This window comes from Cydia splendana, chromosome 9, assembly GCF_910591565.1.
Source record: "Cydia splendana chromosome 9, ilCydSple1.2, whole genome shotgun sequence".
In the NCBI taxonomy this organism is placed as follows: domain Eukaryota; kingdom Metazoa; phylum Arthropoda; class Insecta; order Lepidoptera; family Tortricidae; genus Cydia; species Cydia splendana.
The window spans coordinates 16,288,870-16,313,362 of NC_085968.1; the positions used below are offsets into that span (position 1 = coordinate 16,288,870).

General features: G+C 35.4%; 1 protein-coding gene across 1 annotated transcript in view; it reads right to left on the reverse strand.

Moving 5' to 3' along the window:
- Positions 1-24,493, reverse strand: part of LOC134793765 (collagen alpha-1(III) chain-like) — a 56,836-nt gene that overhangs the window by 29,435 nt on the left and 2,908 nt on the right. Inside the window, exon 2 of the mRNA XM_063765437.1 lies at positions 4,499-4,691. Within this exon, the coding sequence (XP_063621507.1) occupies positions 4,499-4,691 (193 nt within the window). The remainder of the gene's footprint in view (positions 1-4,498; positions 4,692-24,493) is intronic.

Consider the following 24,493-nt stretch of genomic DNA (forward strand, 5'->3'; position numbering starts at 1 on the left):
TAGCCTTAAAATCCCATCTCACCCCCATTTCATCGCTTCTCCCCACATCCATAACCCAACTCTCCCCGCGAACCCTACTCACCCCATTTTACGGTACTCAAGAAATACGATGCGTGCCGCCCTGGCCGAGCGATCTAGAGGTTATTGAAGAGGTCACTTGGTAAATATGTATTTAATTAAATATGGGTGTGGTGGTTAAAATCGTGGGTTCAGCTCGGTTGTGCTGTATAGAGAAGAAAAAACAATTCTCGAAAAAAAAAACCGGGCAAGTGCGAGTCGGACTCGCGCACGAGGGGTTCCGTACCATAATGCAAAAAACGGCAAAAAAAACGGTCACCCATCCAAGTACTGACCCCGCCCGACGTTGCTTAACTTCGGTCAAAAATCACGTTTGTTGTATGGGAGCCCCACTTAAATCTTTATTTTATTCTGTTTTTAGTATTTGTTGTTATAGCGGCAACAGAAATACATCATCTGTGAAAATTTCAACTGTCTAGCTATCACGGTTCGTGAGATACAGCCTGGTGACAGACAGACGGACGGACGGACGGACGGACAGCGGAGTCCTAGTAATAGGGTCCCCTTTTACCCTTTGGGTACGGAACCCTAAAAACAAGATGACTAAAAATTCGGTCAGGATTACTTATTTGAAAAGACGAGGTTAAAATAGAAACATCTATATAAGTATATTAATTTATCTTTTTCATATCATTTATAGCCGTAAGGTTACCTACTGCAACATTTATGTACAAGAATGAGGTTTCGTTAGTTAGAAATACTCTACATCTTTTAAATACTTGTAAAAATAGTTACATACTAAGTTCGTTTTTAATTGCGTATACGTGGCATTACGTAGTTATTACCTTCTCTAAATAAATATACTACACTAAAGTACCTATTCGAATTCAATAACCACTCTCAATAAAAGTCTGCACACAAAAGTCCCTATTTTCGATTTTCCCGGACATTTAACGCTCGAGAAATTGCCCAGAACGTTGGGATTTTCGCCGATTGATTCCATATAAAAGCCACTTTCTATCTTTTAGAATCTTGGTAGTAAAACTAGATCTCAAGGACGACAATTCATTGATTTATTTATTTCAAAGCCTTACATTTTTTGGTTTCTTTATCTTTATTGAGACAACATTTTGAAAAACGAAGTTCTGTTTATGAGAGAACTACTTATTGGATGGTTTTTAAATAGGTATATACAATAAACACGTTAAAATTTTATAACAAATTAAATGTTAAAAATCTAAAAATTAAAATAAATACATTTGCAAATGGTACCCGCTACATCGTACCAAAGATTCTGGCAGCATGTACAATACAATATGTACCTACTTACCTACATTAGGGTGCAATTTTTTTTTACTGGTTTTTACGGTTCCGTAGCCAAATGGCAAAAAACGGAACCCTTATGGATTCGTCATGTCTGTCTGTCTGTCTGTCTGTCTGTCTGTCCGTCCGTATGTCACAGCCACTTTTTCCGAAACTATAAGAACTATATTGTTGAAACTTGGTAAGTAGATGTATTCTGTGAACCGCATTAAGATTTTCACACAAAAGTAGAAAAAAAACAATACATTTTGGGGGTTCCCCATACTTAGAACTGAAACTCAAAATTTTTTTTTCATCAAACCCATACGTGTGGGATATCCATGGATAGGTCTTCAAAAATGATATCGAGGTTTCTAATATCGTTTTTTTCTAAACTGAATAGTTTGCGCGAGAGACACTTCCAAAGTGGTAATTTTTAGAAATTACGGGGGGGGGGGGGGCGTAATTTCTAAAATAAGAGAATGATAAAATTAAAAAAAATATATGATGTACATTACCATGCAAACTTCCATCGAAAATTGGTTTGAACGAGATCTAGTAAGTAGTTTTTTTTTAATACGTATTTATGACGTAAACCGCAATTTTATTATGTTACTTGCTGCTACGGAACCCTTCATGGGCGAGTCCGACTCGCACTTGGCCGCTTTTATTTTAGATTAGGTACCTACCTACTTATATAATGATTTGATTATTGTGTTGTAGGTATTCGTTTTGCGAATTTCGATAGCATTATAGTATTCCCATAATGTATGAACCTTCTTAAAAAAGTTAATTTCTTTTTTTTTGCTACGAAGTGCAACAGGTGGCATATTAAATGGCCAAACAATATTTTGTCATAATGTCCTCGCAAGGTATGCAGCAATGATAGTATTAAATCAATAAAATTAATTTCTTGCCTCGTGCAATGTGAATGTAACTTAATCGAAATAAAATTAAAGACGGTTACGTAAAGTCGGGCGACAATTAATTTATCCCCAGTAGATTGCACGTGCAGTGTTGCCAGATCTCCCGATTTTCCAGGATATCTCCTGATTTCGGGGTGTATCTCCTGATCTCCTGATTTTTCCGAAAAATCTCCTGGATTTTAGAAGTTCACTTGTGTTCACAACCATTTAATATTATTACATAAATAAAATTTTACGTCAAGGTTCTGCAAGCCAAAGCAAAAACTTTATTATATTTTGTATGATACACTACTTTGGTTAGTTACTTTCTGCATTTCCTTATGTGTGGTGTAGCATATTTAAGTATTATAACAGATTTATTTTGAATTTTTCTTACAAATTACATTTATTTATTTTAATTATATAGCCCCATAAACTGGGTGAGAGAATTTAGTTAATAATGTTTTTTGGCTTCTATTTCTATAAGAAGTCTCTCAACTCAGTGTGTCTGTTGGCAAAGGCCTCCTCCAATTGCTTCCATTGTTTCGGGTCTTGGGCAACTCTTCTCCATTTTGATCCCGCAGTGAGCTTCAGCTCATCCTCCCAGCGCATTTTTTGTCGTCCTTGACTTCTTTTGCCATCTCTTGGATACCAATTCGTTATGATTTGGCTCCACTTTTCTTGTCGTGATCTCAACATGTGGCCAGTCCATCTCCATTTTTGGGGGTCTATTCTTTCTAGGATGTCGGTTAGTTTGGTTCTGCCATATGTACAAGATTAAAATTATAAAAATCAATACAACTTAAAATTATAAATTAGTATTTTAATTTATTTTTTCAATTTAGTATCATATTTATTCAAATTAAATTACATTAATTAAATTAATAAAAATGATAAAAATATAATAAAATCAATGAACCGAGGTATAACACAAATAATATATGAATTTAAATTATTTTTATGACATAAATTTTGTCTCCTGATTTTATTTCAAATCTCCTGATTTTTAGGACATGTATCTTCTGGATTTTTCAGATTGGACCTGGCAACACTGATTACGTGAGCTAGGCCTCGTTAGTGATTCTAACAGGGGGTTTCGTTACGCACGGATACATTGCCTGCCGTTTGTAACCTATTCACTATTTAAATGTTTGCACGAAAGAGTCTATCTGTATCGTTTTATCGTATTATACTAGTAGGAAAAGCTCTAGGCGATTATTAATTAATTAACTTTTCACCACACCACCTCCTAAACGCTCTCTTTATACATTATTGAATTGTACAACGGGACATAATCGCGTATTTAATGTGTAAAAATCGTGAAAGTTTAAATCAGTGCTCTCTTTATCCTTCTAATACTGATCTTCATTTTATTCATGAGAGTGGCAAGTAAGTGGTGGTATGTTGATGCAAAGTTTTTTTTAGTTGATTTTGCATGTTGGCTGATTGAGTTGTCTTTGATGTTTTTGAATGACTTATATTTAATTTAGCGTTCCTTTGGATTCATTTGTACATGTAACGTTTTATAGTCAATTTTTTCTTCGCGTTGGTGTGGTGAAAAAGATGTGTATTTCACTCGCTTGCAAAGTTTGTTTATCCCTCGCAACGCTTAAGATTCCACTGTTCTAACCACTCCATACGCTCGTGATTTAATGTTGGAGTGTTTCGCTTGCTCGGTTATCAATATTAGCACGAGAGTTTAAACACTTTATACCATCGTAAAACAAATAAAATTCTTTCTGACGACTTCAAAAGAAACTATTTGTGCAAGGAGCAATAAAAAAAAAGACTTGCGAGGAAAGACTAGTCGAAGCATTATAAATATATACGCCTGATAAAAACGACGACGAACGTTTGTTGGAGGCGATGGTATAGACAAGATCAAATAGATAGCGGCTTAATGCATTGCAAAACTATTTATTCACATTCGGCCGAATGTTTATTTTGGTGCTTACATATTGGCAGTTATAAAATGTTATAATAACATTTTATAATTATGTTGTATATAACAGTTATGTTGTCCCAGTCACACAATGTTAGGTATATATCATTTTATAACAGCCAATGTGGGAGCACCATTCGACGCTGACTGTAGCTAAACAATGTACTTTGAAAAAACTTCTAAAATGGGATAATTTAAAAAACTCGTTCAGTGATTTACGCAATCATTGCACAAAAAGTCTGCTCTTCAAATTTGTTTTGCAGGTATCAAAGACAGAATATACCTTTTTCGGTCAGGATGTATTTTTGAATTAAATAAAAAAGGTGCTTACTAGTATCATAATTGGTTTCATAGTACTGCGTCTTCTCGTCGTCCTCGATGTCGACGACTACCTCGTTGTTGCCCTGGTCGACGGGGCCGTAGTACTGCCGGCCATTTCGCCCAACTGATGCCGACGTTTTCGTACTGTTCGTATTAGTTTCACTTGCAGCTTGCTCGCTAGCTAGTACTAAAGCTAACGATGCCTGTAACAATAAAAATGTAAATAAATACAAGGTCCACTTTCCTGCTTCAACTGTTGTCTTTAGAATTAAGATATTGTGAGAAAAAATGAATCTGACGTGGCTGTTTGCTTATTTTATTATTGAAGCAAAAAATAACTCGTTTGGAAACGTCGCGATTGCTCCCGCTGACGGGTAAACGCCACGGACGGGGAAACGGGCACCAGGGGGGCGATTTTTGAATTTCGATCGCTCGATTTCGTCACTCGAAAATCGGTGAATAACGGCGAAATGTTAATTTTTGAAATACGAGCGATAGAAATTTGGAATCGAGTGGTGTAGACCACTCGTTTTCAATTCTATTAGTAGAATTTAAATGGTTAGTAGTGGAGATATTATTGAACGAAATACACGAAATCGAGCGGTCGAAATTCAAAAATCGGCCCCCAGGTCGCAAGTTAGCAATATTTTATTTTTCCGCAAAATAATGAATGCGGCTCGGACCGACTTACGAAGTATCAATAGACTTAAAATGTTTTGTAATTCAAGCTATAAATTAAGGGACATGTTAATTGCTTATTATACACGAAACCTGTTTGTTAACATAACCCAATGACAAACGTGTAACTTTATAACGTAACATCAACAACAGTTAAGTGATGAACAATGAAAACCACTGGAGGCCTTGGTCACTTTTTCTTAGTATATGACATTTATTTCAGTTTATAATGAAAACCACATCAAGGAAACGTTTTATTCCATGAGGCGTTTCATTACCGCTACTTTGCTAAATAATGGCGGTAGGCGCTCGAGCTTACGAGTGTGCGCCGTATTTTTTTTGTGGGATGCCGAGATAGTTATTTGTACAACAAGAGATCAAAGTTTGATATTTCTTCGAGTGCTTATTTTGAGTCCCGTGCAAGCGAAAGATTCTATAATAGATTCTAATTCTCTAATTTAGAATCTTGAGCGTAGGAAGGGACTCAAAAGCGCACGAGCTGTAAATAACTTTGATCTCGTGTAGTACACAAAATTATTCACACCTTAGCAGTGAGAACATACCTATTAGACAACTTGAAAAATGTAATCCTTCTTCGTCACTTAATACCTATGCACTCATGTTTTCTTAAGATATACAAACAATTAAGTTTAATTACCGCAATCGAACACAAAAACAAAACGTAGGGAATAATAAATTTCAGTAAAATAGTATGGAAATAAAAAAACATCAACTGACACTTTTTTTTTGTAAAAAAAAACTTTGTAAGATACGGTCCGAATTGCGGATACGTACTATTTGTCAACTATAGTAGAAATTCTTAAAAGTAAAATAATTCATTTTGCGTGATAATCTGTGTATTTTTTGAGTTCATTATTTTAATTGTACAATAAAATACCTAAAATATAGTATTTTTATCAAATCTTAAACTTTATTGTAATTAAATAATTATTAAGAATTCATACTCGTACGGAGCTCGTACGTGGTTTGGAACGACGCGTTCTGAAGTTTTTCGGGGGTCTATTATAAACAGTCAATATACCGTTGAATGTCGTTTAAACTTTTTTTCGTCTGTTTCTTTTTGCTAACAGTGTGAAAGGGACAGAGATAATAGAATCCAAGTATTTCGGACTTGTATTAGACCCCGCATGTTGAAATGACATTTGACTATAAATGTCACTTGAATGTCATTTTGTCTCACTCAGTGAGCAAAATCGCATTTTGCTCACTATTTTTAAGAAGCAAAGTACCCTTGTTCGAGCTGCTGAGGTGAAAATAATGTTTTTGCGTATAGTATCTAATTTGAATAGTTTATTACAACACAGTCGTCGCCCAAGAATACAAATAACAAATAAGTGTTTCATTTACATTTTAACTACAGCTGTTTTTATAGCGTCCAACTAAGGACAAATCTAATTATATATTTACAAGAACCGTTAAATCAGAAGTTAGATAACTTGACTTTTTACTTAGCGAAAATGAAATTGCTTTAATGTAAAAATTGCCCTAAAATTTGTTTTTATTTAAAATCACAATCTAAATGCATTTACAAAAGTGCTTTAAGCCGTGGTCAGATTTATAAAGACAGACTGTGCTATGAAAATAAGATAAGTCATAATCTGTTTTAAAAGATGAAGCCATCTAGCCACTGTGAAGCGACAAAGAGCACAATAAATTGAATAAAGCGATGAGACTGCCGCTAAACTTCAACCTAACGACATTCAGTTTCTATTTAACAGAAAAGTTGCGAAAAGAAAATATTATTCAACACGTTAAGGTTTACTTTTGAATTTAAACATATCAGAGACGTTCAAAAGGCAGCATTAAATGGATTGTTAAAAAGTGTCAACAGTCAATATTTCTACCTAATGACCTTACGACCCGATGAGAAACAGTTTGTATAATATATTGATTATGCCTCGCTGAGTCGTCAGGATTACTCAACTGCTACTCTTGGGTTGGGCATTTACTCAATCGATGTCTAAATATCATTGTTTAGAAGTGTTTTTATGATGTCATTCTAGACTTTCGAGGTCCTGCGGTTGCTAAAATTTAACTGCTCGTAAAATAAATATAAATGTTTTGTATAGAATTTCATATTACATTTTTATTTAAGACTTGTATGCGTGAAAAAAGTTTTTTTTTGACTTGGTCCACGTAGAATACCACCCGAGGGTTCGAATTTCTCAAAAAAAATTGAAGAGTATTTTAATATTCGTACTTATATGTCATTCTTTTAAAAAAATGGCTTCAGCCCATTGGGGCTATTTCGCCAGTGTCAAGGTCGTAGTAGCAGGGTAAAACGATTGAAATTGTACGGTTAGTACAAGACAGTGTACGGTGATTTAGCTCTTGTAAAGCGATAGCGGGCTTTACAAGAAACACGTGGACAACCGGCCGTAGACTCCAAAATGATGGTTAAACGTGCTTCAAGATAAATTCTCCATTCACTGCACACTACCACATTAGTTTACTGTATAATAGGCTATCGATATTACACTTTAAACAATATTAATGAGAAAAAAAACGAATCAATTAATCTCGCCGCGTGCCATCAAGATGGCGCTCGAACCGGAAGTCCGTACTTATATGTCTCAAATTCCTAGGTTATACTGAAATATCTCCAGTGACAGTTTAGGCTGTGCGTTGTCTCTTAGTTGGTATCAATTTTATGTATGAAGGTATTTACCTAAGGATGTATTTTATTCGGGTAGGCAAATATATTTTATTATACTTAAGCATAACTTCTGGTGGTTTCGTATTTGAAGGCAAATTGAATTATCTTGATGTTCTAGTTGATGTTCAGGAATTAAAAATATATATTTACCTATCCTGTTATCAAGTTATTGGACCGTTCAATCAAGAAAAAAAGTTGTTTCTTATTTTCTTGTTTTGATTTATTTTATATCGCTATAAACCGCTCCCGGCCTGTCTGTACCTATCAAAGCTGTCGGCATTGATTCTTCCATGAACTTCGGTAACTTTCAATAGAAAATATATAGTGGAACCTAAATCTCTTTATGATAAATTATCATAAATTGGGAACCTACTATTTGTGAATCTTAGTTAATTCTATATAGATATATTTGGAACGTGTTAAACATGTTAACTTTTTTTTTGCTATCGCGACGAAGGTATTTATTGTATATCATATTGACGTGATGATGTTAACTTTACGAATGGTAAATTAGTAGGGGTCGTTTTTAAACCTCGTGTGGTTGTTGTGTCACCAGCTATTTTTGGAGGTGTCAAGTGAAAAAAATATGTTACCTACTTATCGCATTTCACGTGCTAAAAAGAAATTGAGACACAAGACATGCAGGCGATTTATTCTTATTTTCGCGGATAACATCAACTTACACGTGTGCCACATGCGAAATGGAATAAAAGTATGTCAAATTTCCATTGTATGAGATCGTTGCGTCTGGTTTACTTAATTTATCTATAGTAGGTATATACTTACCTATATATCCGGTTTCAAGAATATTTTCTGTTTTCTTTAAATGTGGTTGCATCATGTGACTACAGTTGTGTGTTTAGTCTTCACCAAGGCACTTAGCAAAACTAGTTTGAACTAGTGAACTTATAAAAACTTTTTACAAAAAAAATGAAACCGACTTCAAAAAGGATGAAACAAAATATTATCCTTTTTGATCTCTATGCGTTACCAACTGATATGTTTGAAGTCGGTGCCAAGCCAAATTTTGAAGCATACCATGACTTTGGTGCGATTCGATAAGGATTTACCTACGTTGGATTGCCTTCCACAACGACAATGAACGTACTTTCTGTAGGTACAGTCGACGTTAAAAATATGTTTACACTTTTCGCCTTATTACAAAGGAGTAAGGTGCAAAAGTGTAAACATATCATTGACGTCGACTGGACCTAAGAACACACGATCAAACTTTCTTGGCGCAGTCCGTACCATGTTTGTCGGCACATTAGTGTAAATATAAATGCATTTTTTTGCCGTCGTATTTTTTAAAGAGCATTTCTTACTAATGCTCGAACAGTCTATAGCACGCAAGTGTGGGATTGAGACTGAGTTATTTCCCGTCCCTTATCCAGAGGACTACATTTCAAAATATAAAACAATTCAAGGAATTTACCTTCTTGCTAAATTTCACCTAAAGCGGTTCAGTTGTTTAGCCATGAAAAGGCGACAAAGAGGCAGACAGAATTCTTTACACATTTATAATAGTTATTAGTACAGTTCTAATGGGATTTATAGCCATAAAGCTGATTATTTTTGACTGGTATTGTTACTACTTGGCTTGGCACCGACTTCAAACATATCAGTTGGTAAAGCATAGACATAAAAAAGGATAATATTTTATTTCATAATATTTTATTTTCAAGTCGGTTTCATTTTTTTTGTACGAAGTTTTTATTTTACCATTTTTAGTTTTAACGCATTGTTAAGAGCGCGACGCATGAATGAAAAACAAGATCATGTTTAACACTAAATTCGTGTACCTATTACTTTGTTAAATATGTAATCAGGAATTTTCTCGAGTCCGTCTGGGAAATTATAATTCCTGTCAACTAAATCCATCCGCCCGCCCCGCCACTGACCCAATCCCTCAGCTCCCCGATCACTCAACCTCACAGCACATCAACCCCTGATCCAGGAACCCCTCGATCCTGAACCAGCAACCCTTCAACCGCCATTCCCCGACCCCTTAATCCCTGACCCCTTAACTCCTAACCCTAACCCCCGATCAGTAGCCTTACCAGCTTACCACGAGTTTGACATTGATATATTCGCTAGCATGTGTGTAACTTTTAACTTTTAACTTTTTACTTCCTATGCATCTCGCTCGTACTAACCTTAATGTGAGCGAGATGCATAAAAAGTTACATTTAGATGCATAAGACGTTAGCGAATATGTCAATGTCAAACTCGTGGTAAGGCTACAGTTGCAGTACATCAAATTGGTGGTTTTCGGAAGCAAATGCTCGAGTTACTTTAGAAAACCCCGAAATCACTTAACACGTGCCTTTAAAATTGAGGAGTTCCCTCAATTCCTCAGGGATTCCATCATCAGACCAGAACCAAATATAATACGGAAACATCTTGGAGGTAACTTCTTCCAAACAAAAAAATAATTACTCAAATCGGTTCACAGGTGCCGGAGTAATCGCTGAACATACTTACATTTAAAGAAATCATCATCATTATCATCAAAATAATCATCATCATCAGGTCTACTTCATCAAATTGGTGGTTTTCGGGAGAAAATGCTCGAGTTGCTTAAGAAAACGCCCAAAACACCATGCATATGCCTTTAAAAATTGAGGAGTTCCCTCAATTCCTCGTGGATCCCATCATCAAAACAGAACCAAATTAAAATGGGACTAACTCGGAGGTAGCTCCTTTCAAACAAAAAAAGAATTACTCAAATCGGACTACGGATGTCGGAGTAATCGGTGAACGTACATAGAAAAAAAAAAAAATAGCCACAACCGAATACAGAACCTCCTCCTTCTATGAAATTGAAGTCGGTTAAAAACAGGTTTTTATGATACAGTTGCCATCAGTTATATCGGAGCGGCCAAGGTGCTGAAAAATATCTGAACATGCAAAGTGCAACACCTTAGCAAAAGAAAGTTTTTTCAGATATTTATGAACACCTTCGCCGCTGCGATATAAGTATCTGAAGGCGACTGTGTAAATAATAACTACCTATATAAAAAGGTACTATGTAGGTATCGACGCTTATATGGGTGTAAGATATAAAAGTAAAGCGATATTACAATATCACTTTGCCTGAAAATTCACTTCTTATGTTACTTCAATTAGCATTTGATTAAAATTTCTGCAGTAATACTGCAATTCAAATTATAAAGAAATGTTGCAGCTGAAATAGACTAAAGTCACATGTGTAACGTAGGTGTTTTAGGTAACACCTCTAACACCAAAGCGTTATATTGTACACTCCGTGGAGATGAAATTGCAAGACTGTTAACTACCGCTTGAACCTGGTTCAGAAAATACACAATCGAGGTTTCGGTTGAGCGCACGGCAGACTCGGATACAGTAGTGAATGTCTTTAGGAAAAATACTGATTTGCAGTGTGTATAGCTTTCCTTTGAATCAATTGGTATCCGGCAATACACATATAATATAAGTAGAAACAGGCCCTTTAATTATTATGAATATAATATTTACAGCTTTTTTCCTACCTATAAGGACTAAGTAACCATAGTAGGTACCCGAGGGAAAAGTAGTTATTTGTTTTACAAGGGGGTAAAGTTGTTTAACTCTTTCGGCTAATATTGATTCCTGAGTAAGGGAACCCCAAATTACATTGCCACTCTTGTGGATAAAATGAAACTTTCTTATCAGTTTTTGAAGGATAAAGAGAGCCTTTACGAGCTGGTATGGTGAAAAATTATATACCTACATAAGGGCATTTTCTATGAAAGAAGCGGCGTAAAAACGCGATGAAAAGCTCATCATACCAGACGAATTGCCTAAACCTGAAATTCGCTGTGGGTTTGTTTCAGTGAGATTTAGCTCTGAATTTGTAGTTTTATGGATCAAAATGACGTATGTACCTACAATGTTTTTCATGACAACGTAATACCATTTTATTTTACTCAGCACGTAGCAGTAGTTTTGTTGTTTTGTTCCGAGTTAATTAGGCACTTCTTCACTTTGTTAGCGTACCTGTATGATAACCTCATGTGAAAAGACAACCTGTTTTAGATTTCTATCCTAAATTGCTGCTGCAGGGAACTTATGTAGCAATTAGCGACAGCAATTAAATAGAATTAATGGGATTCTATTTGTTTAATTGAATCTATTTGATAACCCATATTGCTATTAACACTATTGCCATTTTCAAATTAAAGCACAGTTGACCAGATTATTAATTATGAGTTGTAATTAATTTACGTGCAATTTACGAATACAAACTTTCGCTAAATTGGACACTTTGAAAACAATTAAGTTTAATATTCAATCTGTTTTTAATTGGACAAAAGTTCAGTTGTCAGAAATCAAAGACCTTTGTCAGAGTATTAAAATGTTTCACGTCGCGTGAGGTCCATATAAATAGCTCTGCATTAGGATGCGATGTGCGTACCTGTCTCGGTGGACGGCTTTGTCATTCAAAAGAAAAAAGCACTAAGGATATTATATGCTGATCGGTTTATCGGACCTTATACAAGCATGCGACTGGGCTGGCCCAAAATGCGGTTAACCCGCCGATCGGCCACACCAACCTCACATCCACCACATACCACACATCAAAACTATTTACGCCTCTGGCCCGTAAACGTGGAAGCATTTGAAAGGATCATTTCGCATTTTTAAACGGCGAATTTCGCTAACAATGGTTTGGCACAGAAATCCAAACACCTACATTCGCCGTGTTTAGATACAAAGCTTGGCTGCCGAATATATTATCTTATACACCCCGCACGCTCGAGTGCACAATGTTAAACTTAAATCTTTCGAGTGAATTCGAATAGGATAGTGAATTATATAGCTAAGGTTGTATTGTTGTATCTATTCGATATGTGCCGTTTATATTGAACTATTACAAACGTAATTTATATTTACTCTACCCAAGCATTTTTATAGGAACTTACGGATTCTGCCCAAGAACACTTTTGTTATGGTTTCGGAATGCCAATTAAAAACACTGGGCAGAGACCACATGCGTCATTATTGAAGTTATGATTATGACGCGTGGATTTTAGATCAATTATCTTAGAATATCCCTAAGTTGACTTGTTTTATGTACAATATTTAACAGTAACGGTCAAATATTGGGATGTGCATGTCAATTTACAGGGTACGTGGGCCATACTGAAAGTTTCTGGATTCTGATATATGTATGAGACAACTTATTTTTTCCAAGTGGCCAGTCCAGGAATTTTCAGTATGCCCTAAGTATTAATACGAAGAAAATCAATTCGTTCCTGTATTATCTGACTGCTGGATGCATAGCTCATGATTTTGGAATAATGCGTCCTTTAAATGTAATGATAATAATACACATATTTCCTTGACACAATTTAATTCACAGGCACAGTGATATATTTATGCATATCCTTTGGTTATTAAAATGGAGAATATAGCATATTGTTTTACGAGGCTAGAAACTGATCTCCAGTAATCTGGTCACGGCAACGAAGGAATGAGTTTTCCTCGTGACGCTACGTCTGAGCATAGCCTCACCATATTATTTATATCACGCGAACCTGTCGCATATTCCGCATCTTTATTATATGTTAGTCATGTATGCATAAATAAAGCGGATCTTGTGCATGCTCATGTCATTTATTAGGTATTTATTTCTTTGGAAGACATTTTAATGCTACATTTTACGTCTATATTTATATGTGCTATGCTGTATATGTTTTTACTTGTCGGTTGTCTTATCACAGTAGGTACCGATTGACGTGTGTTTTTACGAACTTATAATATAATTTGTAAGTAGTAATTAATAATTGTCTACTTTTAAGTTAAGATGAGCATAAATCTGATATGGAAATAGAAACCAGAAATGTCATACCGTCCTCTTAGAATAACACACTGGTAAAAAAACCTTACTCTGCTATCTATCGATATTCAGTATTTCTTTAAGCATATTAGGTAGCTTAAGATATTAGCAGTAGGTAACCACTATATTTACATATTTAATGCGATGTAAGTCGCGAATCCACGTCTGCCGTGTGATAATGTAACATCCAAGTTTTTATCATATGTCAACAACTTTGTTGCGCCGTTAACCCGAATAACTTCCAAATCATATTTTAAGCATATCTTTGGCATTTTCACTGATATGACACAAGATTCATAAGTCACAAGGAGAATGCGGGAGATTATATGGACAGTTTATGTTTATGTCGTTATTGTGTCAAGGTGGAGGTGACGCCACCGGGTTATGTTATACACTCTCCGAACTTCGACCGCTAATCTAGGCGCTAAGTACCTGGGCAAACTGACGAAGGTCGCGTGCATCCGCCTAGAGCGGCCGTCGCCTCTTCAGACTAGCTATACGATAGTGAAAGTGGCAGGTAGCTCTTTGACCTTTGATATTGACATTATTGACCACTCATAATATCAATCGAGCGTTTATAGGTTAGGTACTACGACATGTCAAAAATGGGTATTACGTTACGTGAGGGCCGGTCGTCGTAGGTAGTTAATTCAACGCTTCATTATGCGCAGGCATTTTAACTGCCAATTAATGTAAAGTTGTATATCGTATTGCACTTGCGGAGGTCATTGCGGGTTAGATAGTTGCGGTAATCCGAGATCTTTTGTCATAACTGTCATAAGTCGTATGTAGAAAATATCATAGAAATTATTGCATAAACCAATGTTTAAAATGTCTTGGTTAATGTCAAGACAAGTCAATGAATTAATCAATTAACATCATTATTAACATATAAAATTAATATTTTTGCAAATACCACTCGGGGTGTGTCTCTTTGGAGGTTAACGGCAGTAATTTTTTATAAGCGGTCATCTTTGTCTATAACCTTTCGTCGCAACTATAAATTTAACAACGCTTGTTCAAGTTTGCATAAATCAAATCCAAATATTTAACATTGGTAATCGGATATCGTCCTTGTCAAGTCATTAAAATATAGTGGTTCATTAAAACTGCAATTAGGATTTCCAAATATACAAACAGCGAGTACAGTTGTCGTGGAAAACGTTCGGCGTTGCGAAAGGTGATCACGATAACGTCCGCCGATGGCAAACACTGGGTAATACGACTGTCGGACTCCCCTACATTGTGAACCTAATACAATTCGACCTAGTAATAGGTGAATGGGGCAAAGAAATCGAGCTTCGCCCGATGTCTCGCGTGAGAACAAGAACAGATTGCCTCACGAACCTAATTATTCAAATGGTATTTCCTCAGTCTTATACATTTGCCAACTATTATGAAGCTAATATTATAATATTGATGCTTAAAGAATAAGAAATCATGTAATAAGTATTACTTAATATTAAGTAGCATACAAGGTAGGTAACGTGACACAATACTAGGGTTCAGGTATAGAAAATACTATTCAAGTTCAACGTTTCAGTTACGTATTACACTTCTTACATAATCTACAGCATCGTAATATTTTCTACTGAAGAAAAAACCCTTGGTTTAAGAAATGCACCGAATGACGCGCAGCCCTGAAGCGGTTAGAACACCAACACTACCAACAGACTTAATTTACTTAATATACAACTATAAATTCCACTATGAGGTCATGTTGACCTCGAGGGGAAAAAAACTACTGTTTTTGGCTTTGAAATTCAAACGACAACTTAATGTAAATGTACCTTCAAGTCGTTTCTTTCTTTTAAGAAATACAAAAATCGTTCAAATTTGTCAAAAGGTAGCGCATAAGTTACGCAATAATTTTATAATACATAATTATGACAATATGAATAAACGTGATGCAGGCACGTCGCAAGATTTCAATGAATAGTTTATTGGAAATGCCGGAGCAGTCGCATCGGAGTAGGTATATTTACATCATCGTTAGAGTCGCAGGCCGGTCGTTGGTGCCACGCGGCGCATCTTCAACCTTTAGGTAAACCAAACTAAAATGCTCATGATTGGCATTAAACGTTCTAGCATTTGTGCTACAAGCAGCCATTCGGAAACCGGTATCACTCCCATCGTCTAAAGAGCTATGAGTCAGTGCGAACAACTTTATTTATAACATCCGTCGGTTTGTCGATGTTAATTATAATTAACTGATTTCAATTACGCGAAAACAAGGTAGAGTTGAGTGTCCGCCGGTCTGTTTTGTATGAACTCATTTACATAATCTAAAGGGATTTCTTTTGTAACTCTAGAGATGTCCTTCAAATCACATTATTTGAAACCGTTTTTCATCATTGGCGCCCACATTTTATGACATAATCTAAATTTATACCTGCCTAATATATAACATTGTTGACAAAATTACCTACTTACCTACCCAAGTTGAAAAACCCCGTAGAAAGAATCGTAAACTAACTAGTAGTACTAGTAACTACTAGTAGTAAGTGCGTCGACCGTCCAGTGGCGCCATCATTAGGGGTATTGTGTTTTCTAATAAACCAATTAATTTATGTATAAATCAGTACCTATATTACTATTGTGTCATACTGGTTCCCCAAATTTTGTTTTATCACCTATACGGAAAAATGTGACCACCACGCCTTATAGTTTCATGCTAAGTCGAGTATGGTCTTTGCACAAACTTTGGCAGTAAGAATGCATAATTATATACTATCCCATACATGCATTATTACTGCCAAGTTAGCGTGGTCAAATGCCAATGCGATGTCAATTCGCTGGGCAGGGTAAGAACCAGCCCTCTGGTCACCCGCAGCATCAATGAGACGCTTCGCTAGCTCCCTGAATATAGAATGGGCTCCGGATCCCCAGGGTCTTCACCCTAAACGCCTCAAACATGCCACCAGAATCAATGGCTGCATATTTTATTTAATTACACTTAAACCCAACTGGTGGTACTTCGGTAGAATCATCAAAACATAATTACGAGACGGGAATAATCCCGACCAACGATCCCAATCCCAATCCTCTCTGGGTTGCAAACACAAGCGGATATCGGACTTTAGTATGCAAGCATTAAAGTGAGTACGAGATAGAAAATGCTACTTGCGATGTTTCTGAAATTTCTTTATTGTTGTTTGAAGGATATTTGAGTCGTAATGGGATACTGAAGCACTCTTTATTAGTCTTTTCGTAAAGTTAATCCCTGGACGTTCCGAGTTGGGAATATTGCCCAAGGGAGTACTTAAACATTGTCAACTGTGCTTGTAAGAGACGATTTAAAACACAAGTTTTGGAACTTTGGGACTAACGGAATTACAAATATTACCAAAGACGGATTAGCTGTCGCAATATTTAACCTTATGTCGCGTTCACGGCCAATCGCCATGCACTACGAAATTAAAAAAAAATCCTCCTTACTAGACTTTACTACATGTTACGGGATGTCGCTTATTGATGGTTAATGTAGTTAAAGTTAATCATGGGTAACTTTTAACGCTCATCGTACTAACGCGAATGTCACATAAGTTATGTTGTTAGGGTTTTTTTTAGTTACGATGTTTCTGAAATTTCTTTATTGTTGTTTGAAGGATATTTGAGTCGTAATGGGATACTGAAGCACTCTTTATTAGTCTTTTCGTAAAGTTAATCCCTGGACGTTCCGAGTTGGGAATATTGCCCAAGGGAGTACTTAAACATTGTCAACTGTGCTTGTAAGGGACGATTTAAAACACAAGTTTTGGAACTTTGGGACTAACGGAATTACAAATATTACCAAAGACGGATTAGCTGTCGCAATATTTAACCTTATGTCGCGTTCACGGCCAATCGCCATGCACTACGAAATTAAAAAAAAATCCTCCTTACTAGACTTTACTACATGTTACGGGATGTCGCTTATTGATGGTTAATGTAGTTAAAGTTAATCATGGTTAACTTTTAACGCTCATCGTACTAACGCGAATGTCACATAAGTTATGTTGTTAGGGTTTTTTTTAGTTATTAATTTATAATTTTAATATTATGTACCTATATTAGAATAGGTACAAATTTGTAATATAGACCTTGTTTCCTCGTTGTGGACGCGGCTTAAAAGCTCAGGCATAATATGTAAAAAGTTTACATAAAAAAAAATCTACGTCTGAAACACTTAATATTGATCGTTTTTTACTTTGTACCTATCTAATTTGATTTGTTCATCGCATTTCATTATGTCAAACCTACTTGTACCAAAAAACGGAAGTCTAAACTTGCTAGTTAGACTAACTAAGTGTTTCCGCGTATGACGGAATTCTACACATAGGTATTACCTATTTATTTTATACTAATGTGCTTGTATTGAGCGTGTATACCATGCTAGGATTAATTACTAAACCAAACTATAAAATACTATAGTACCTAATAATATACACGCAGTGTATATTAGGTACCTACTTGCTATTATTAAGTAGGTATATAAAAACGAGCATTAAAATACCGTCGGTATAGGTACTTCCGAAACATGATAAATGCTAACTGACAAAATGGTAAAAAATTAGGTGTATAAGAGTTTTGTTCAAATTTAATTGTTTTAAATATATATGTAGATTTTTTAAATTTTTTCTTATTATTTAGAAAGTTACAGAGTGTAAAATAGTACTAACAGACAAGAAATAAAGTATGATGTGCACATACAAAATAATAAGGGTATTTATAACTACGTTATCTCCTAATAATCATGATTTTACTGGTTAATCGCTGCCATGTAAATGGGAAACTAGTGCTTGTTCGTAAGTAGACCGGTCCAAGTATGATTGACAAGACAATAAGCAAAGCATGAATGACATGAACTGATATTAATACGCCCAACATGTTTTGATGTCAATGTCCTTACAACCCTTAAGTCAATAAACTTGCAGGTGTTATTCTTGTTACTGTTATTTAACATTGTTTTCGGTAAATTTATTTTTAAATTCTTGACATACTTCCTTATGTGCATTGCGTCTCACTCTCTCACTAAGAAAAATGTGAGACGGAAATACACATTGGACAAAGAAATTGGACAGGTGGAATACCACCCTTATGAATTGTTAAAGTGACTACTTAAGGCATGATTGTAAAATATTAACTATTCGAAAGGTGTGATTATAGGATTTTTTTTTACTCTTGTACAAGTAGTAAAAATTTACAAATGGCGGTTTTAATACCAAAAGGCATTCTCTACCATTAAATTACATTGGGTTATTCAGCCTCATTAGGTAGGACATAGGCACGACATGTTATGTTATGGGTATAACAATGTGCTGCTAATAATGTTCAAATGACAATGACAAATACAAAGTAAATAATTACGCCTGTTAACCTTCCTTCCAACTACTTAACACTATGCGATGAAATCGTTGCTGCCTGCCTAAATGAAGCAACATACATTTTATAATATTAACCACAGGTCTAATATCTCACTAACGCTTAGAGATACTTAGTCGGATGCCAGTCGTGACCTACTATCCGGCCGGATACCGGATAGTAACATTGCTTGATTTCGGAGTAAACAAAATTGGATTTAAGAAACAGTCACGGTCACAATCGTACTCGTTATTATTTTAAAACAATTTAATCATTCCACAGACATACATGCGCACTCATTTCGAACCTAGAAATGAGTCCGCGCGAACGTTCACTACGAAACAGGTCAAAATCTGCACAATGCGCACCTGAAAACCGAAATGTAGGTATAGTTCTGCGGGCCGAATATTCGGCGGCCGGATACCGGATATCCAGCCGATGGGCAGGCCGAATATCCGGTATCCGGTATCCGGCCAAACAACTATCCGTTGCATCTTTAGTATTTTTCTAAATATTTGCGTTTTAATAATCCAAGTATTTTTTCTTGGCCTTATATTCTACGCTATATTCAAATATATGTGCCATTTCTAAGTGGAAGAGAGACCATTCGCAGTAAGTGTAAAATTATGCCCCAAATGTTTTTTTATAATATTTAAACACTGACAAATAAGTACAAACTTTCTCTGATTTATATTTCTAGGGTCATAACATACTGTCGCAATATACTTATGAAATATGCGCTATGTTGGAACCATAATTCACACTTGCTGAACATTACTTACAGCAAAACGTATAACATACAGCAGTTTGCCTTGTAGCGTGTTCCCCCGAACAGGCACAAAAAATACAAAGCTAAGTTGGTGTCTGCTATATTCAAATACCTTTATTAAAAAAACAACTATTTATTTTTGTTTATTTATTTAAACTTTATTGCACAAAATACAAATAAAATGTACAAATGGCGGACTTAATGCCTAAAGGCATTCTCTACCAGTCAACCATGGGGCTAAACAGAGATGTAATAAAAATGGTGCAAGAAAAAAAGTAAGCGAATTTAATTTGGAACTATCTATTGCAAACTACTGAAAAACATAATAAACTACATCTACAATACACAAATAAAATATTAAAATATATACAATGAATATATGTACTACTACATAATAATTAGTAATTAAGTAATTAAATATTTTTGGGTTAAATATCTATTGAAATAAAGTTTTCAAACTTCAACTCAGGGTCAGCTTTTGGTACCTATTTTTTCTCTTAAATTAATTTAATTCATGAAGTGGGTAGGTATTCTCTTTTGTGTATACTACATTAAATTTACTCACCACGAAAAGTAATGTTTGCTCAAAAGTACTAGCCTGGGAATGCTTACCTTGCTTTGAAATTAAATTAGTATTGTATTTAACGTTTCTGAATATGACTTCTAAAAAGTTATATTACTTCCACGAGTATAGTAAAAAGAAAAAAAAAATCTTAGTATTCTTTTGTATCATCTGCCGTTTATACAATGTCTAACTGTTTATTCAATATGTTGTACAGCTTTTACTTGTTCCTAAATGCTTTCCATTGTAGTAAAATAGCCTAGCAACTAGCGGCAAGAAGTGTCCCCTGAGTCACAGTCAACGTCACTAGCTACGTAGTCCCATTCATCTTTTGACGGACCTCCTCAAAGCCGACAGTCACACAAATAGTTTGGAAAATTAATTTTATAATGTTATTAATGTTTAAAATATGTTAATCTGTTATTTATTAAGCGGTGACGTGATTTTTAATGTTAATGCATACGGAACTTTTTGAATAGAGTAAAGGACCTCCCTGAGTTAGAATAAAAAAGCAGTTAATAAAACTGTTGTAGAAGTTAGATATGAGGATAAAAAAAACCGTCAAGTCCGGATCTTACGAAGGTACAGTCAGCTTCAAAAGAAGCGTATCAGACCATGCTCTGCTCTGAAAACTCAACAAAAAGAGATTATGTCTCTATATGTAAAACAATTAAACTGTAACAGATACTTTTAAACGCGAACTGTCGAGGTACATCTCTATTTCCGCTACTATTGACGCTGACTGTTTCGAGGTTTAACTTTTTTTGCCTCTATCGTAGAGTCTGTGCGAAAAGTGAAGAGTCGTAGAATGTATTGGACCATTTGGACCCCATACATTTCAAGAATCTTCTCTTTTCGCACAGACTCAATAGAGTGCATAAATATAACAATGCATAAATTTTGTATGAACCAGCGGGTTTAGCCGGCAAGTCTTAACGGAACGCCTTTGTCAATCTACGCGTCATGTTCCACTGTCGAGCCATTTGTTATGTAAACAATAGCCCCAGTGTAACGTTTTCTTTAATGGAGTCCATGTCTGGATTGACTATTCTATGAAGCCACCAATATGCTTTTTAACCTAATTGCGAATGCTGAAGCACCTGTAAACGGTTACGTTTTATCACATCGCTTGACGACAAGGTACCTATTTTAAAAATACTACTTAAAACTCCATATTTCACAAGCAAAAAATATAATATTACATTTCTAATAATGTATGTTGTTACTTTAGTTGAAGCATAGGTTGATGTAAATAAACGTTATAATATAACTACTAACAATAACACATATTATATGTTATTGTTAAATTAGTTTATAAATAAGGTAAGTAGATTAAATTGAAATATGGACCCCTTATTAGGTTGCATGATTCCCTGTCTTTGACTTTGTGTATCCTGTTGCTTTCTGCTAGGGTGACTGCTATTGGCCAGTAAGTATAATAGTAATTGGCCACTCTTAATAATAAGGTTTCAATTGGCTTGTTTCTTTCCGATTTGTAAGGAGTGGTCAATTAAGTACTCTATATTGGCCAATAATTATAGCAGTCACCCTATGTCTTATAACCATTAGATGCATGAAATATCAATAGTAATTACTAGACTTATTGAGTAGGAAGGGCTACATATTTCCTACTGTATGTACACTTTAAAATGAACTAACGAATAATTTTATTGAAACCGTTATTATGAGGTAACAGAAAACAAATTCTTTATGTGGCATACGGGTTTATTGAAAGATAACATCTCGTAAAAAGTAAATTAAAAAGCTTACTTGTACCTGGGAAGCAGACCAGGCCATAAAAGGGAGGCCCTTATAAAAACAACCTTCCGATTTAGTGCACAATGTTGATGTCATTCTCTGAAGAGGTGGTTACTGCGACAATACTTAGAGGGCGTTCAACTTCAGTGGGGTATCGCGGTAGGATATCAGTGCAAGAAACTAGACAATACCATGATTGATGATGGTCAAAATATTGGGCTTAGTTAGCATAAAGAAATGGCAAGAAATAATGAACGGTAGCGATCCTGATGATACAATTCGATCCATCAAGAGGCTTGGTTATAAATCATTTGAAATGTTTCTAGAGGCAGAGATGATATCGACGACTTTATTATGGATGTACCTAGTAAATTTGTAATTGTGTATTTTTATTACAATATCCAAGTGGTTATATTTAAGTAACTATGAATAGTTCTGATGTCATATAATGCCTACTGTTAATTCATTGAATGTGCATGTTATGTAGAAACCACTTATACACGGTGTCGTCACTTAATTAACTATAAGTATTTAATGATCATTAATGCAAATTATCTGCTCGAATATGCTGAAAATATAGGTAATGTAATTTCAAACGTCTAGTAATGTGGTGATATTTTAGTTATAACAGAGATAATTTGTGCGATATGTAAAATAAAAACATGTCTCGTTAAAGACGAAATCACGATAAAATACTATTAGTAATTTTTATTTTTATTACTAGGTAATATAAGTAGCTAAGAGAGAGAGAGAGACAGAGGTTGATGAACTCTATCCATTAAATTAAAAAACCCAGTGACCGTTTTTTGTTTTTATTGCCACGTTTTTTCCCCTTATTTTTAACTAACTGGTGTAACTTTGATTTGATCGTCTTCGTTCGGAGTTTGACTGTCTAAGTTGTGCAATGCTAAGATATTGCCCAATCAAAGGCAGACGAGCGTATGTTTACTTAGGACTCTTACCAAAACAACTGGTCAAACCTGAGGCTGGATTAGACAAACAATATGCAATCTATATCTACTAGAAGTGAGTTGCAAGATACCTATACTAAAGTTTAAAGGTGATTAAGACTCCGCTTTAACGATCGCGATCATCGCTCATTCCATAAATATTTCAGTGCAAAGGCGAAGCAAAGCGTATTTAAAAAGATTTCCGTTTCACCCTTGGGCAATTGGAAATCCGTCAAATTTTCTTCTTAATCATGATTTATCCTTTGTTGTTTTTTTAAACGCGTCGCATAATACGAGAAATTATAATAATTTCGAAAGGTTAACTTTCAGTATTTTTACTCAAAGGCAGAATCTTTGCCGTTCTTTCCGGTGCCTAAATCAGTCAAATAAAAAAGCCAGAAATAAATGTTTGCCGCTTCGCCCTTTTCATGCTTATTACAAGAATGCTTCTTTGTGGTAGGCATGAAATATCCCTAACGAATACCACGCGACGATTATGTGAGAAAACCAACACATTGTAAGCATTATGGTAAGGAATAGATCGTTTGAATGCCTTTTGCACCCCAAGAGGAAAAACTCGATTTAGCGATTTGCGGTTGCGCCCTAAGAAGGGGTGACAGAAATTGGTTCTATCCAATTGCAATTTTCTTTATTTGAGCTTTTGGCTAAGCATTTAATCTTGATTATATAAAATTTTCAATATTCAGAAGTCAAATCAGAACGTAAGGAATGTTTCTGGTTATTTGCAGGTAAATAATACAAATTTGTTGATTTTAGGTATGTATTTAAAGTATGGTGGTCGCATGTATTAACCTTTCGTATGCTCTCAAAAAATTGTCATTTAATAGGTATTTATAGGGTATCGTTTTGGGCCGTCCCATTCGTTTTTCGTCAAGTTCTTAAATTAGTCCTATTCTGCTTTCGTCACTCATTCTACATTCGTCACAATCGTCGGTGGCTTTCAATGTAGAATGAGTGACGAAAGCAGAATAGGACTAATTTAAGAACTTGACGAAAAACGAATGGGACGACCCAAGACGATACCAGTTATAGCAAGCATAATAAATACATGTTTAAGTTGAATATTTAAGGAGTAAATGTGCTCCTAAGCATAGGTACCAAAGGTTAAAGTACATAGTTGAGGTATTTGTTTCTCTCCTAAGTATCCATAAGCGATTATTTATTATATCGCCAACCTATGTGTTGTTGGCGACTGGCTGGCATGCAACCTCTTTTGTACATCTTCTTCTTCTTCCTCGCGTTGTCCCGGCATTTTGCCACGGCTCATGGGAGCCTGGGGTCCGCTTTGCAACTAATCCCAAGAATTGGCGTAGGCACTAGTTTTTACGAAAGCGACTGCCATCTGACCTTCCAACCCCTCTGGGTACTACCTCTGGGTAACTAGGCCTTATTGGGATTAGTCCGG